General features: G+C 32.5%; 1 protein-coding gene across 3 annotated transcripts; it reads right to left on the bottom strand.

The window, feature by feature from the left end:
• Positions 1-1,005: 1,005 nt before the first annotated feature.
• LOC132645711 (uncharacterized) lies at positions 1,006-12,855 on the bottom strand. Of its 3 annotated transcripts, none has more exons than XM_060362859.1 (9): positions 12,715-12,855; positions 10,825-11,059; positions 10,287-10,381; positions 10,103-10,183; positions 9,736-9,811; positions 9,619-9,651; positions 7,233-7,292; positions 5,760-5,792; positions 1,006-1,359 (listed from the first exon to the last, which is right to left on the bottom strand). In XM_060362859.1, the coding sequence occupies exons 2-9, from the start codon at positions 11,051-11,053 to the stop codon at positions 1,229-1,231; spliced, it is 738 nt and encodes a 245-aa protein (XP_060218842.1). In that variant the 5' UTR covers positions 11,054-11,059; positions 12,715-12,855; the 3' UTR covers positions 1,006-1,228. The 3 variants fall into 3 exon arrangements, with proteins under 3 accessions (XP_060218842.1, XP_060218843.1, XP_060218844.1); XM_060362860.1 differs by having other exon boundaries at positions 10,825-11,061; positions 12,711-12,797; XM_060362861.1 differs by lacking the exons at positions 7,233-7,292; positions 9,619-9,651 and having other exon boundaries at positions 12,715-12,854.
• Between the last annotated feature and the right edge of the window lie 5,344 nt (positions 12,856-18,199).

The following is an 18,199-nucleotide window of genomic DNA, read 5'->3' as shown; positions in this document are numbered from 1 at the left end:
TCAGAGGATTCAAAAGTACCGTCATACCGAGGATTTGGACTTATGATCCAATAAAAATGTGTTAAACCTGTTTGCCACTATATACTTACTAAAATATTCCAACGTCAATCAGATTCAACAATTACTCCATACGATAAAAAATGTTTTATACTATTATTGGGTAAAATTTTCTGGCGATAGAGATTCAATTGGAACCCCTTCCTCTATTTCTGCCATACCCACCGGCCAACATGTCTCGTAAAATAGTAAAGGTTCCTCCACTTTTAATGAGTGATCGTAAGTTTGATTCCTGAAAAGTTGAAAATAAAGTCATCTCTTTGGTAGGACACACACTTTTTACGTAGGAATACAAATTAATTACGCTAGTGAATCCCAGAGGATCCACAGATAAACCAACAAAAAAAAAACAAAAAAAAAACAAACGGTGTCTGTGTATACTGGATCTGGATCCTCCCTTTGCGTGATGGAACATCTATATGGAGTCATTGACCTAAGTCACAACTCACAAACCCCATGCTCAATTCATCTTACAGGTTTCAAAGATTAGCAGCAAAGCCTCGTTGGACAGACCTTAAATCGAACAACGAAAAGTAAAATACTCCGAATAACTGTATATTGTTTGGTGATTAATAAAAAAAAAAGTTAATTACCGAACAAAAAATCTGTAGTATTTTTGCTGCTTCGAAAACCAATTAATTTAGCTTTGAAACCAAACACGTTCAACTACTATCGTAGCTCCAACCAAAAAGGGGCACCGAAATGTACTGCATTTGTGCTTCCCTTCGTTTATTGAACTGATTTCCCTTCTTGTTTTCTCTCAATTTGATGAGTATTTCAGTTGCTAAACAAGGAAAATAGTCAGTATATTATATTGGGTTTTAGCCTAAAGTATTTCGTCTTAAAGATATAATTTTCAAACAGTACTCGTTAACCATAACCAAAACCAACTTGTCCCCACACCCACATAATTTTCTTCTAAAAACAAACCAAAATCAAAACCAAACGCCACGGAAGTTTGACTATGATATCACAATCTCCCCCAGAATAGTCTTAATAGTCTGACTTTTAATCAAATCGAGTCTTCAACACATAATCTCACTGAAACATGCTCAACGCGAACCGACAAGAGACACTAAGCTCTGAAAATAGAAGAGGTCAAAACATGTAATTACACTGGTAGGATGATATATGTGGTACCATTAACTTCATCATCAAAAGAAACATCCCTTTACTCCACTGGGACTATTCTTCTGGCTCGCCTAGAAGAATCTTCGCCTGATTCACCGGCTTGTTCCATCAGTCCTGCATTTCCATAGTACTCCAGAGCTGGATTTGCCCAACCACCCAAACCCTTCCAATCAGGGGCGGATCTACGTAGAGCCCAGGGTGTTCATCCGAACCCCCTTCGTCGGGAAATTACACTGTTTATATAGCGTCAAAATTTTATTTTATGTGTATATATGTAATAATGAACCCCCTTATTACAATCCAAATACTTGGTTGAGCGGTGAAGGGGGTTCAGTTTCGCGCATGGGATGCGGGTTCGAACCCCGCTTGCAAACATATTCTCAATATTTTTCCTTCAGGCGTTTTCAATATTTTTTAAAACAAACAAAACGACCACGTTTAATAACTGGGCAGATCTAATTGGGATTTGAATAAAATCCCTAATCTAAAAGGCAAATAATAAAAAAAACCCTATTGCATAGTTCCTGCTCTTTCACTCTTTTACATTTCACACGACCTCACTATTCATTTCTGCCTCTTACATTTTTTTTTTGCTCTATTGATACTTGATTGTTGCTGAAGCTGTTGCGCTCGTTGTTGCTCTCCAGTCTCCATCCATGGCTTCCTCAGTAAGTTCTTAGTTCCCTTCTTTTTCTATTTTTCCTTCAGGCGTTTTCAATATTTTTTAAAACAAACAAAACGACCACGTTTAATAACTGGGCAGATCTAATTGGGATTTGAATAAAATCCCTAATCTAAAAGGCAAATAATAAAAAAAATCCTATTGCATAGTTCCTGCTCTTTCACTCTTTTACATTTCACACGACCTCACTATTCATTTCTGCCTCTTACATTTTTTTTTTTTGCTCTATTGATACTTGATTGTTGCTGAAGCTGTTGCGCTCGTTGTTGCTCTCCAGTCTCCATCCATGGCTTCCTCAGTAAGTTCTTAGTTCCCTTCTTTTTCTATTCTTTCTCAAGAGAATAGGCATTATTCAAACACAAATTCATTTTTGCAGAATGATATACAAATGGTCTACAAAGATAATTTCTTCTATAAATTTAGCATGTTCCTAAATCCTAATAGGACAAGCAATTAATATATCAGAATAGCAGAGATATTTTTTTTTCCAGAATTCTATATATTTGCTATGAAGATTAGATAGATTGCTTCAATTTGCTGGTAACTAGTCTAACAAAATTCTTACTTTTACGATTCAGTCTCAACATTCACTGAAAAAGTATTTTACCAAAGTACCAAAATCAAGTTTAGCGTCTCCTAGTCAACTTAACCAAGAAGCAAATGCCAACTGTTCGGAAGTAGTGTTACATTCTTCTCAAGAATTTGATTTGAGTACTTTAAACTATGATCCGGGTGAAAGAACTCCAATTTTGGACTATCATCCAAATCATCGTGATGTTATTAGAAGAGCATACCTTCAGAATGGCCCTTGTCAACCTCGGTTGCTTCAGCGTGAGTATCCTCAAACGAATATTTCTGGATCAATGCGTCGTTTTAATTCTGAATGGTTTGATGATGTATATCATGATTGGTTGGAGTATAGTGTTAGTAAAGACGCAGTCTATTGTTTGTATTTTTATCTATTTAAAGGCCATAGCATTCATCAAGGTGGAGGTGAAGCATTTTCAACTACTGGGTTTAAGAGTTGGCACAAAAAGAGTAGTCTTGGGGGACATATTGGTCTACAGAACAGCGTACATAATCAATCAAAAAAGAAATGTCAAGATTTAATGTGACAACAACAGTCTGTTGAATTTGCACTTGGGAGACAATTTAATCAATTTAAACATGCATATTGGGTTTGCTTAAGTGCTTCAGTTGATGTAGTAAGGCTTCTTGTAACTCAAGGATTTGCATTTCGAGGTCACGATGAATCTAAATCATCACTTAGTAGGGGTAATTTTCTTCATATTCTCTCATGGTATGGGAAAAAGTGTGATAATATTCGTGATTATGTACTGGAACATGCTCCTCAAAATGATCAAATGACTTCTCCAGGGATTCAGAAAGATATAGTGACATCATGTAAAATAGAAACAATTAAAGCTATTCTTGATGAATTAAATGGTGACTACTTTGCTTTACTAGTTGATGAGTCTTTTGATGTGTCACGCAAGGAGCAAATGGCTATTGTCTTACGATATATTGATAGAAAGGGAATTGTGATGGAGCGACTTATTGACATTGTTCACGTTCACGATACTAGTGCTTTATCTTTAAAGAGGGCGATCGTTAATTTACTTGCTCAACATTCCTTGAGTCTATCACATGTACGTGGACAATGTTATGATGGGGCAAGCAATATGCAAGGTGAGATCAATGGCCTTAAAATGTTGATTAGGCAAGAAAGTAGATCGGCTCATTCCATTCATTGTTTTGCTCATCAACTTCAACTAACTCTTGTTGCAGTCTCTAAAAAATGTATTGAAGTGGGAAAACTTGTGGTATTGGTTTCAAATATTTTGAATGTATTGGGATCTTCTTTTAAGCGTATGGATGAATTTCGAGATTCTCAAAAAGAAAGAATTCAAGAGGCATTAGATATGGGTGAGCTTATAACCGGTAGGGGCTTGAATCAAGAACTTGGTCTTTCAAGAGCTTGTGATACTCGTTGGGGATCTCATTATAAATCTTTTAACAATTTTATTCTTATGTATGGCTCTATTGTTAATGTTCTTGAATCACTTGTTCACGATGCACGATTAATGGATGAAAGAGCCAAGGCAATGGGATATCTCGACGCTTGTCGAACATATGAGGTTGCATTCATGTTGTATTTGATGAGTGAGGTTTTAGCAATCACAAATGAGCTTAACAATTGCTTACAAAAAAAGGAGCAAGATTTGGCAAATGCCATGCTACTTCTTGAAGTAGCAAAAATAAGGTTGCAAGCTTATAGGGATGAGGAATGGGATTCTCTCATTGCTAAGGTATCTTTATTTTGTATCAAGCATGAAATTTTGGTACCTAACTTTAAGGATCCATATGTTAGCTCTTTAAGATCACGACGAAGACTTGGTGACAATACAGTCTTACATCATTATCGTGTTGAAGTGTTTTGCAATATTATTGATTGGCAACTTCAAGAGCTTAAAGATCGTTTTGGCGAAGCGACGACTAATTTGCTTCGTGGAATTGCTTGTTTGAATCCAATTGACTCTTTTTCAAGTTTCGACATCAGAAAGATAATGAAAATGGCTGCGTTATATCCTGATGACTTTGATGAGTTCAATATGAGTGCTCTTGAGAATCAACTTGCAAGTTACATTATTGATGTTCGTGATGTTGATGAAAGGTTTTTCGATCTAAAAGGGCTTTGTGATCTTTCGAAAAGATTAGTTCAGACAAAGAAGCATTCAAATTATCCTCTTGTATTCCGCTTAGTGAAACTTGCTTTGCTTTTGCCAGTTGCCACTGCATCCGTTGAAAGAGCTTTTTCGGCAATGAAGTTTATCAAGAATGACTTGCGGAGTCAAATGAGTGATGATTTTTTTAGCGGTTGTTTGGTGCCTTATCTAGAAAAAGATTTATTTGATAATATTTCTAATGATGCAATTATTAAGACATTTCAAGAAATGAAATCTCGTAGAGTACAATTGTAAAGCTCTATGGTTCTTGCATAGTCTAACTTAGTTTCCACTCCAAAAGCTTACTAGCTCCATGGTTCTTGCATAGTCTAACTTAGTTTCCACTCCAAAAGCTTACTAGCTTTTGTTTTTGCTTCAAAAGCTCCCAAGCTTTTGCTTTTGTAATATGGCACCTTCCAGTTGCCTTTGATAATGGAAACTTCTTACTTCCAGTTTTCTCCTCTGATTCTGCAACTTTCTCTTGGTACTCTGCTTAACTTTGTCTATTAATCTTTCTAGATTGATTCTGTGATAAATTCTCATATTTCATGTTTTTATGGTTTAATTTTTGTGCCTTTCATCAATATGTTTGTTGTCTGTTTACTATATGGTGGTCCATAAGTTATGCAATGTGAATCTAATTGCTGGTCTGTAATATGGCTTGTTTGAGGTTTTCCTTTATGTATTTATTTGCTACAGAGACCTGTTCGTGTGAGTTGGACTTTGATTCTTTGACAAGAGGTCAGTTGTTTCTCTTTTTATTTACTATTCTTAAATTTTAAACATGTTAATGATCCTGTGAGTGTTGTGAAAATATTGTTAGTTTCGTTTCATGTAGCACACAAATAGACAATCCAGTATTCCAAAGGTGACGCTCGTAGTTTATGTTAGGCATGACAACATTATGACAATTAAGTAGCATGCTTTGCGAGCTGAATGGTATTGTGATATTTACTGTCTGTTTATAGAGGCGGAGCCAAGTGGTGGCCAGGGTGTTCACCTAAACCCCCTTCGGCGAAAAATTACCATGTATACACAAGGTTAATTTTTTTTTTTTTATGTATAAATTGTAGATGTTGAACTCCATTGACTTTTTCGTTTCTTACTCTTTTATATTTTTGAACCCCCTTAGTGAAAATCCTGGCTCCGCCACTGCTTCCAATTTGCAAAGTCATCCCACAAGCTGCTAATAGACCCTACACATGTTGAATAGACTGTCAAAACTACTCGTGCAACATATCAGTGCAAAACCATACAGCACAAGCATAATACCCTTTACAGGATACACAGAAGTTAAAAATGCACGTGTCCAAATTCTATGACTACAGGGAACAAGGAGATTCTATAGTTTTCTATAACTGCATAAGTCAAAAGATCAACAAGTGTTAAATCTATAATTGCAGCAATGCTGCACATTCATCAGTGAAAGATATGTCTTCATGACTTTATGATTCTTAGTTCAGTCACAAAGTTACGGTCTTGATTTGATCTCGAACTTTCATGTAAGATATGGTCTTCTTGCAATGAACTCTAGCTTCTAAATAGTTCTGTTCTCAGTAAAGTATAAACTTTTTGTTTTGATAGGTGCATTCATCCAGGTAAAGTTCAGATTAATCTCAACTCCTATAGCTGGTTTAGTGTTTCTCATCTGAAACAGCTACTATTTGCTCATTTTCTTTATGAAATGAGAGCATCTGTTAAACAAAGCGGACTTACTGAGCTGGTACTAATTATTACCGTTAACGGTATTCAGAAGTATCATGGGTATTCAGAAGTATCATGTGCAAGGAGAAGCATGTCAACGTTACTTCTGCTTTTTAATAAAAAAGTTGGATGAAAACTAACATAATCAAATATAGCATAGACACTGACAAGCATATAAAAAGAGGCAGTATTCTTCGTATGTCTAAACACGCTAGCAATTAGAGGAAATTCTGAAATATAATAACATCATTAGAGCTGTTTTAGACATGAAAATGCAAAGCTTTAACCATAAGTATATGGTGAACTTTTGGGTCAGAGATATTTATGCTGTGCACTGATCTCAAGTGGTTTTAATCTTTTACAGTAAACACAATGTTGTCATGGAGTTAGGATCAGCCTATATAGCTAAGCAGCTCGAGGACTCATATTCTTTCACCCATTTTTCTTCTTCTGCTCCTAAGCTGTGTTCACTCAATCATTTACGATACGTACATTGTTGTCGATTTATCCTATCAGAGTTCAAAAGTAGTCCCATCTATCAAACTGACTTGGGGACTCATTTCCTTTCACCTATATGTTTTCTTCCGCCTCATTAGCTTCATATGGTCTTAATCAAAGTTACTGTTCATCCACTAAAAGGTGCCACATCCCAAACAGGCCCTAAATCACCTTCTTAAAAGAAGAAATAATTATTAGCTTTTGTTGAGTGCTGAACTGGGCACAGAAAATGAAATGCCTGTGCAAAGAAATATGATTATAGCTAACTAGAGAGTCCACCGGCTGTAACATTTGAACGATTAGGTTAACTGGAAAATCATGTTAACTGGATAGAAGCAGCAAAATCAATGATATTTCAGTGTTTGTGTATTCTCAAGTATCAAGTCTGGAAATTAATGGCACGAACTCAAGGACATGGAATTCAAACAACCTACCTTGATTCTCCAGCAAGCTGAAACCCTTATCCCATCCGGGCAAATACTTATCAGCATTAGTGTAACACCTCGTAGCTTCGGGCGAAAGTTTGACTCATAAGATGATAATATAATGGAACCAAAATGAGGTTTATAGGAAGTGTTTTGAAAACCAATTAAGTCATGAGAAGAGTCTTTGGGCAAAGCAAAGTTGAAAACCACTCTACGGGGCATGTTTACAAGTGAGTTTATAGAAGGTCTTACTTCCAATGACCATAACCCCATTATTAATTTGGAATTTGGGAAAACTTCCTTGATGAAAGTTGTAGCCCTTTGAAATAGCTTTCCAACGGTATATTATGGGCCTCAAACGGACATCTGTGCATAAAGTTATGCCCATTTTACTAAACAGTATTCTGTCAGTTACGGTGGAAACATACGAACCGTAAAAATTATACGGTGGAACATACGGACCGTAAAAATTATACGGGCCGTATATTCCAGCCGTATAATTGGTCCAGAATGTCCAAATCACTGGATTGATTATACGGAATGATATACGGTCCGTACAAATTGTACAGGACGTAAAAATGGGCGTAGAATTGCCCGACGGATCAGATTTTAAGATGTTAATAAGAGACCCAAGCTCATTTTTTTCATTCCTATTTCTCCTCCACGACTCAAGGGTTCTCTAGAGCCATCCAAACACTTCATATGCAAGAATCCAAGTGAAACTAAAGATCCATTTCATCAATCCACAAAACTAAGTGTGAGAAACACATCAAATCCATTCAAGTCAAGAAATTCCATGGAAGGTGGAATTAGAGTTTTGTTCAAGTGAAGTATTTCAACTCAAGGCTTATTCCTACAATAACTAAGGTAAGTTTTATGATGTTTCATGATGATTAAAGTGTTGATAAGTTCTTGGGAGAATAGTAAATGGGTTTGATAAAGAGAATTATATGAACTATGCTAGGGTTTTTGGATTGTTGACTTGGGATTGTTGTATTCATATGGGTGATGAAGAATGAATGTTAATTACATCTAATTAAGATTGTAGAATCACCTAGAAGTAATAGAATGGGAATTGGGTGAAGAAATCACCATTAATGGAGACTGTGGAGCTTCAAGCCCATTAAGTGTTTGATAAAATGCGTTAGATGACCAAAACATGAATATTATTGCTAATATAGAATTCCTTTGACTTGTATTGATATAGATCAAAGTTGAAAGGGTTGACGAACATTGTATTACGCTCAAAGGCTGGAATTAAGGTATGTGAGGCTAACTATCTACGTTAGGGAATGTTCATGATTCTCCCTACGCCTCATTCTTCATACTTGTCAATAATTCGACTCAAAGTAGAGTTTAGCCCTAGTTTTATGATATGTTGTAGAACTGTTATCTTCTAGGTTTGCAGTTACAGAATTCGTTCATGGTTATCAATTTGAATATCATGAACTCAGCACGTAATCTTTATAGACTTATGTATTGTTACCACATGAGTCTCAGTCTAGAAATTCAGTATGCTCATAAACAGTCAGTGTTTTCAATTCAGTCCAACATGTCTATTTCAGTTCAGAATTGTTCATTGTTGTTATGGTCTCAGTCCTTATTAATTAACCATAATTATACATATGTGATTTTGCCCGAGGGCACAACACAGTCTTGTGTATACGTATACATGGCCGAGGCCATTGACTGACGCACTACTAGGCCGAGGCCATAGCGTGCATTTATTATTGGGCCGAGGCCCCACATATACAAACACAGATAATACAGATGATTCAGATACAGAGCAGGGAGCATTCACATATTTACTTCCTTGCTATTACAGTTACAGTTATTAGTTTCAGTTTCAGTATTTTATTGCTTCAGTTGCTTTACATACCAGTACAATTCAAATGTGCTGATGTCCCTTTTTATTGCTTGGGGGCCTGCATCTCGCGATGCAGGCAACGATACACAGGTTGACGACTCAGCTATTTAGGAGTGCACGTATCAGCTACTGGTGAGCCCCAAATTCCTTCGGGGCGTTGTCAGCTATCTAGTTAATTCAGTTTATAGACAGTTATATTATTCAGTACTCTTAGAGGCTTCATAGACACAGTTCAGACAGTCGGATATTTGTTATGTTAGCCTTGTAAACAGTTATACTCAGTCGTTCAGTTGTTTTGGTTTAGCCATGTTGGCTACTTTCAGATATATTTCAGATTGTCTAAGTATTTCCGCATTATGATTTCAGTCAGACCTTTAGTATATCAGCATGTGTTTAATTGTTTCCACATTCAGTTATGTTTTGATATCACATGTTGATTCAGTCAGCCAGTTGGTTCGCTCGGTCACATGCAGTCAGGCACCGGGTGCCGTGTTACGTCCAGGCCCAAGTTCGGGGCGTGACAATTAGCTTTCCAATTTTGTTCAAAGTCGCCAAGCTCGTCTAAATGTAAATCAAATACCATTATATTAGCCCTCCTCTAACTCAAAAGGCATGGCATCTATCATGTTGTTGAAATGGAAATACCTTCGTTGAGATTGTGCAAAGTCTGCAGTGTGTCCTCTCGCCCATCTGAACTATGCTTTTTTGTGACAGAATGGCCCTGCATAAAGCTCACGGATATAATCAGGACAACAATACAATCTCTGCTCAATTTTTATTTACTACCGAGGGATAACAAACGAGGCACTTAGTTATTAATTTTTTTTTAAGAGAGAAGTAATTGTATTATAGAGCAAACAAGGCAACTTAGTAGAATTCGATGTCCTGACAAACAACTAAAAGAAGAATTTCAATCTCGAAAAGAAGTAGTTTACATCTGAATAACCTAATAAATTAAAGAGGACCAATGAACAGTGCCCTTTAATTATACATTTATTAAGAAGAGAAATACCTTGTCGTGAATCCCTTTGGAAATTGTGTGCAGGGACTCTCCAATCGTCTTATTGTCTTCTTTCATTTCTGCTAGAACCACCTATGCAGTAAAACAAAAACTTTGCAATTTGTTTAAACAATGTACTAATAATCATACAAGAAGCAAGAGTAGCTACCTCTATGATCCCGATAAAACTACTCACCCCATCAGGACCAGTCATTCTTCCTTCCGAGCAACTGTAGTACATCCCATTTAAACCACCATAAGCAACTCTGCGGTAGCTTAAACTGTGGCTCCCTATAAATTAAATTCACAAAAATTCAAACAACAACAACTACACATCAATCTCAAAACAAGTTGGGATCGGCTATATGAATTTGCACTTTCATTCAAGCTCATTTCATATCATCAACATACTAAATAAAATAAAGTATGAACTATAAGTAATATATATACATATATAATAATATTATTACTACTACTATAATTACTACTATTACTACAAATAATAATAATAATAATAATAATAACAACAATAACAATAACAATAACAACAACAACAATAATAATATTAAAATTTCTCTAGTAAGACCAAAACTCTCCTCAACTAGTAGCTATCAACCTATCACCTATATGGAAAAAAAATGAATTCTATAATTTCACACAGAAAAATATGAATTTTATGTATAAACTATAACCAGGTAAGTTAATTGAACTCTAAGTTAAAGAACAGCACTAACCGTTGGATTTTTTGCTTGGTTTCTTGTTCTTAACAACCAAGTCTTTACTTGGTTCAGAATTTTCCTGAGCCTGATCACCATCACCTTCAGGATTTAGCTCTTCAATGGTAATTTGCTTCCCAGAGCCTTGTTGTCCATCAAACGGGTCGTTCCAACCAAACCAACCACCAAATGGTTCCTTGAAAAATGGATCATCAAAAGGGTCTTTTCCTCCAAAGAACTTCGACATTATTCACTGTTCAAGAAAACGATCATTACAAACAAACCCCACCAAAAAGGAAGTAGCTTTTTCACTTCTTGTATAAAACAAATGTTATTTTTTGTCACAGGTTAAGCTAATACCAGATGAAATTTAGAATACATATTAGTTACTCCGTTTAAATTTTGTTTGTCTGATTTTCACCTGGCACGGAGTTTAAAGAAAGCACTTTTGAATTTTGCATTGTTAGTTACACATATGAGAAATGTTCTTTAGGGTCTGTTTGGAAAGCCACCTGGTAATTGGAATTGGTGTAATTACTACCCTAGTAATTACACAGCCTAGTAATTACACAGTATTGTAATTACAATGACCTGTTTGTTTGTTATAATGTAATTACAGTGTAATTACAAGCGTGCTGTTTGGTTGCACAAGTGTAATTACACAGTTAGTTTAATTTTAAAATAAAACTTCATTATAAAAAATTTAAAATTAATATTTAAAATATGTGCCTTTATACATGATATTAAATTAACTATTTAATAACACATTATTTCTTGAAAATATGTTAATTAATAATCATATATTTGTAACTAAAATTGTAAAAAATAGTTGATATATAATTCAAATTAATAATATTTTTATTTTAATTGATTATAAATACTTTTTTTGTGAGAACATCATGGGATTTGATGTTTGAGAAAAAAAAAGAATATTTATAAATATAATGCCACAATATTATTCAAATGTTTGAAAAATAAACAACAAGCAATGTGAAATAACAAGTCAATAGTATTAAAACAAATAAATTAAAGTAAAAAATATAACCTAAATTCAAAATCCAAAAGAAATCTTTTTAACATAATACGCTTATGTCAAATTCCAACATTACATAAGTAAGTTCCAACGTAACATAAGTAAATACTTCTATAATTCAAAAGAAAGGGAAAATATAAGTCTATAACCACATTCACAACGAAATTATACTTTAATAACGTCACTCATTATATGTCAAGTTTGTTAATGACTCATTCTTTCTAATATTAAGAGATGTAGTTTAAAAAATTAGAATAATAATATTGTTATGCTAAATGAATAAAATAAAAAATAAAAAAAAAGAGCAATTACATGGAACCACAAGAAGTAAAGGTTGAAAATGAGAAGAAAAGAAATGAAATATAAATAATATAAAAATAAAATATATTTTAAAAAATAAAAATAATTAAAAAGTAAAAAAAATATATAAATAAAAAAATAAATTAGAAAAACAAAGAAATTAAAATAAAATAAAAAAGAAATAAAATAAAATAAAATAAAATAAAAAAGAAATAAACTAAAAAGTAACTCTGTAATTACAGAGTGTAATTACACCCAATTCTAAGCCCCCTTGAGAATTGGAGAGTGTAATTACACCCTGTCAATTACCCCCAATTCTCACCTAACTGTGTAATTACCTGGTCAAACAAACAGGCTAAACTGTGTAATTACACCCAATTACATCCAATTCCAATTACCTGAGTGGCTTTCCAAACAGGCCCTTAATTGTTTCAGTTGAAAATAAAGAGTTAGGGAAAAAAGGAATGATAATTTTTTTTTATAACGGGACTAGAAAGAAAAATAAATTGAAAGAGGTTGGGTAGTAATTTCAAGATTCAGAATTGAGAAAATCAGTTGAAAGAATTCCCCTTGACCTTGAGAGCTTGTGCTACTTGCTTGCTTCTACTTCCTTGTGTGAAACAACGAAAAGGACAGTGCTTTTTAGTATATGGTGTCATATTGATAACGAGTGAAGCTTCTCGAATTTGCATTTTCCAAACTATTTTGACCCACCGACTAAATCACTGGGCCCTAAATTACTCTCTTTTATTGTGTGTGTTTTGTTTTTTGTTTTTTTTTTTTTAAATTACAGCACACTGTTATACTAAATTCTCTGGACGTTTGAACTTTTGAGAATTTTGTAGAAGTACCTCGCTGTTACTGGTGCCTCTATGAGTTTTTTTTAACTATATAGAAGAGAGAGTGGCTCACTTTTTGGCCGTCCGTTGGCAAAAAAATTAAAAAAATAAGGCGGGCTCCAATCTCCTTTAATAGTAGAAAAATTGTAAAAAAAAAAAAAAAGGTGGTATCCAATCTTCTATATGAGAAAAAAAGAGTGAGTTGCTCACTTTTTCATCGTCCGTCGTTAAAAAATTAAAAAAAAAAAAAAGGTGGGCTTCAATCTTCTTTAATAGTAGAAAAATTATAAAAAAAAAAAGGTGGGATCCAATCTTCTATAATAGTAGGAATGAAAAAAAAAATTAAGGTGGGCCCATTTTTCTATAATAGTACAGATACAAAAAATTAAGGTGAGGTTCGCGTGGAGAATTAGGAGATAATTGCAAAAAAAATAAAGGTGGGATCCACGTGAAGAAGTAGGAGACAATTGCTAGGAAAAAAATTAAGGTGGGGTCCACGTGAATAAGTAGGAAACAATTGCAACAGAAAAAAATAGGATATTTAAATAATGATAATAAGTTCAGAAAATGGTAAAGGTACGCTTAGAGAAAATATAAAGAAGAAGTTCGAAAAAAAAAAAGAAATAACGATTTAAATTGAACACAAAAATCGCTAAAAAAGTCATAAAACCAAAAGATTTAAAACTTATACCTTTGGGTATAAGTTTAGACACATACGTTTCACACAAATAATGAGGAATAACATCAAGAAGACGAAATATAAACGGTCAAGAAACGTATACACATATTTTCTTAAAATGATGAAGTTGGTCTATACTTAAAAATTTAAGACTACAGCAGATGCTGACACATGAAAGGGCTTTTCAGTATTGTTGAGTAGACAGAGATGATGGCATGAAACTCGGTAAGAAAAGGTGAATTTCAAATGTTTCAATAGAGAACCAAATCAGGAAATTCATATATGGGAGAAGCGAACTAAGTAAAATAATTTATTGATATTCTCAATTAATTGAATTATAATATTTTCTGTAATAAAAATTTCATAATTATATTACTAAAAGGTACTCTCTCTGTCCTAATTTGTGGTCTAAAACAAATTATAGATATTTGTGTGAATTTAAATAATTTTATTAAAGGTAAAAGGAAAAATTTCAAGTTAAATAATTTCTAAACATAAAAATATATCATTTTTTTTAAACAGTCTAGAAAACATATGGTACTATTTTTTACCTCCAACTCATGTTTAAAAAAAAAATGAACCCCATATTTTTAAAAATAATGTGGACCCCATATTAAAAAATAAGCAATATCCAAAAAAAAAAGTGGACTTCATATTAAAAAATCAAGCAATATCCATGTAATTATCAAAGTATCCTCAGTTGGATTCATTCAGTTGGATTTCTATACCACGCGGTGCATTTGCAGCATTTTTGCCAGCCCATTTGAAGGACAATTCATGCAATTTCTTCCATTTTTTTAGTTTTTAATTTGTAATAGACAAATTCCTTTTTTTAAACCTAAACAATATAAACGCATGAGTTGAAGAAGTAGATCGTCGACCAAGGTCAACCAAGGGCAATTTGGTCAAAGCACTTGCCATTGAATAATTCTATTAGTTAAAAGTAGAATCTTACTGTAGCTTAGTATTAAATATATTCGTACTTTTCCTATTTTGCCCTTGCTCATAAAAGTTGCATCACAACAGATGATATCATTTCAAGTGACAGGTATTAATTATATTTTTGGCCACGTGTCACTTTTACACTCTTTTTACTTTTCACTATTTTATCATACTCACATAATTCCACTTAATAGACAAATAACATTTGTGTATATGTATTAATGTTCATCTATGTATATGCATCGAAAGTGCAAATTTAGGAATGTTTATTAGCAATATAAAATATATATACTATCACTACCCAATACATAAATCTTTACAATTGTGTAGAAAATATGACAAGTAAAATGAGCTAAATTGAGAATATTTACCAAAAAATAAAAAATAGTAGTTCTTCGTTTAAATAGAAAAATCAAATTTCTACTTTGTTTCGTTTAAAACATGTAAAATTAATTTAATAATTTGAATTAGAATTATCCAAATCAAAATTTGATAAAAATAATAAGTATTTTACACCTTTAAATTAATCGAATTAAAATTAAAGTATCAACTGATGTTTAAATATTGCTATTGTTTTATCTCAAAGAGAGGAAAATAGTTTCCTTTTAAACAAGTCTTCTCTTTTAAAAAGTATTAATAAATTTTTGCAGACTTTGTATTCGTAGCAAATACTAATATAATAAAGTTTTAGATACTGAGCATAAACTACAATGTTATATTAATCGTGTTTTGAACATATTATATATATATATATATATATATATTATCACTATCCAAACACAACTACATACAAATAGATGCACTATAATTCAAAGTGTTGGGCCCATGCGCAACACGAGCATACGCCATCTAGTTGCTGATAAGTAGCAAATAAATAGTAGTAATCGTTCAAAATATATTTATTATATATTTTAATTTTTTATTATATATATATATATATATATATGTATGTATGTATGTATGTATGCTTCTGTTATATGTAAGTGCCAAAGAAGGACCAACACAGCATTAACAAATTGTACATAGACCATTCCGTGTTGTACCCATCTATTTCTACTATATTTTTCTATATTTAATAAGTGTCAAAGTAGGACCAACACAGTATTAATTTTCCGACACATATTTATTTCTTTCGTGCATTGTTACTTGTTCACTTTTGACTTTTCACGCTCTCTAAGAATTAATAAATGAAGTACTCCATCGATCCCATATTACTTGGCCACATTACTAAAAATATATGTCCAAATTACTTGTTCATTTACAAAACCAAGATAAAATTAATTAAATATTTCCCATCTTACCCTCTCCGTCCCATATTACTTAGCCACATTACTAAAAATATATGTCTAAATTACTTGTTCATTTAAAAAATCAAGATAAAATTAATTAAATCTTTCCCACTTTACCCTTAGTAATAAATGTTCTTGAAAATAGTCAATTTTGATTAGAATGTATTTATTAAAAAGAGATAGGGGTAAGATAGTAGAATACATCTTTTATTTATGATTTCTTAAGGGGCGTGCAAAAGGGAAAATGGCAAGTAAAATGGGACGGAGGGAGTATATATTTTACCATAATATTCATATGTATTGTGTAAGTCTCAATAGCCCTGTAAATGATTTGAAAATGAGCAATTAATGTGAAGGGTAAAATTAATAATAAGAACAAAAATTTCTTTCTGTCGATATGTTAACATGGACAAGTAAAAGTGAACGGAGAGTGACTTTTATCCCCGTTTTCCTTCTTTGTCAATACTTTAAACACGAAGAGATGACGAATAATAGGAATGCAAATTTGTACCAAAAGTTATATACATTGTACACTTTAACCAACTATTTTTTTTATTCCATTTGGACATATGTCATAGTATTGAGTATGTATTATCTTCTCATGTATATGCATATGCACTTCAATTTAATTCTCCTACACACATTTATTCCCTCCATGCACTTTACTTGTCCACTTTTGACTTTTCACGTTCTTTAATAATTAATAAATGAAGTATATATTTTATCATAATATTCATATATGTATATTATCATAATATTCATATTTATTGGTGTATAGTCTCAATAGCCTTAGAAAATGATTTGAAAATGAGTAATTAATGTGAAGGGTAAAATAAGAAGAAGAAAATTTTCATTCTCCTGATATGTCAAGGTGGACAAGTAAAAGTGAAGGGAGGAAGTGACTTTTATCCCTTTTTTCCTTCTTTGTCAATATTTTACTTATTTACTCTCCTTTGCATTCTCTGATTATTGTTTCTTTACATTTATAAAATGTATTACTTTATATGTTAATTTCAGAATTCAAATTTGGTGATTTACAATATAACATAATATCTTTCGAATTTTGATTTCTTTGTAACAAATTCCTTTTATCTATAATTGTTAATATAAAAAATTATAATATATTTTTTAATTAATTTAATAAAAACATTTTATTAGTTTTGCTTTTTTAAAAATCCAATATATACAGCAATGGTTCTCATGTTTGGATCTAAACAGTTAGTTAATTGAGATGGATAACAACCTATCGGTATACATATAAGATGTTAAAGAATTGAAAAGAAAAAATCTAGAATCAAAATATTAATTTTCCCGCATATTGTTACTAATTTTTTTTTCACATCGATGAATAACTTTCATTGTCCAGGAGGGACTGACACAACAATGAATGCTTGTATCAAAAGCTATATAAATTATATATTTTAATCAACTACTCTTTTTATCCTACGTGGACATATGTCATAGTACTGAATATTTATTTTCTTCTCATTTATACACGTATGCACTTCAATTTTAATTCTCTGACAGATTTATTTCCTCCGTGCACTTTTACTTGTTCACTTTTGACTTTTCAAGTTCTTTAAGAATTAATAAATGAAGTACTCTCTCCGTCCCATATTACTTGACCACATTATTAAACTACTTTTTATCCCACGTGGACATATGTCATAGTACTGAATATCACTTTTGACTTTTCACGTTCTTTAAGAATTAATAAATGAAGTACTTCCTCCGTCCCATATTACTTGGCCACATTAATATAAACATATATCCAAATTACTTGTTCATTTATAAAATCAAGATAAAATTAATTAAATCTTTCCCATCTTACCCTTAGTAATAAATGTTCTTGAAAATAGTCAATTTTGATTAGAATGTATTTATCGGAGACATATATGGGTAAGATAGTAAAATATATCTTTTATTTATGATTTCTTAAGGGTGTGCAAAAGGGAAAGTGGCAAGTAATATAGGACGGAGGGAGTATATATTTTACCATAATATGCATATTTATTAGTGTAAGTCTCAACAGCCTTGGAAAATGATTTGAAAATGAGCAATTAATGTGAAGGGTAAAGTTAAGAATAAGAACAAAAATTTATTTCTCTCGATATGTTAACATGGAAAAGTAAAAGTGAACGGAGGGAGTGACTTTTATCCCCATTTTCCTTCTTTGTCTATACTTTAAACGTGAAGAGAGGACGAATAATACGAATGCAAATTTGTACCAAAAGTTATATACATTGTACACTTTAACCAACTACTTTTTTATCTCACTTAGACATATGTCATAGTACTGAGTATTTATTCT

Source organism: Lycium barbarum, chromosome 6 (assembly GCF_019175385.1).
Source record: "Lycium barbarum isolate Lr01 chromosome 6, ASM1917538v2, whole genome shotgun sequence".
Classification (NCBI taxonomy): Eukaryota; Viridiplantae; Streptophyta; class Magnoliopsida; order Solanales; family Solanaceae; genus Lycium; species Lycium barbarum.
Note: the sequence above shows the minus strand (reverse complement) of the source record. Positions and strands in the feature narration are given on the sequence as shown.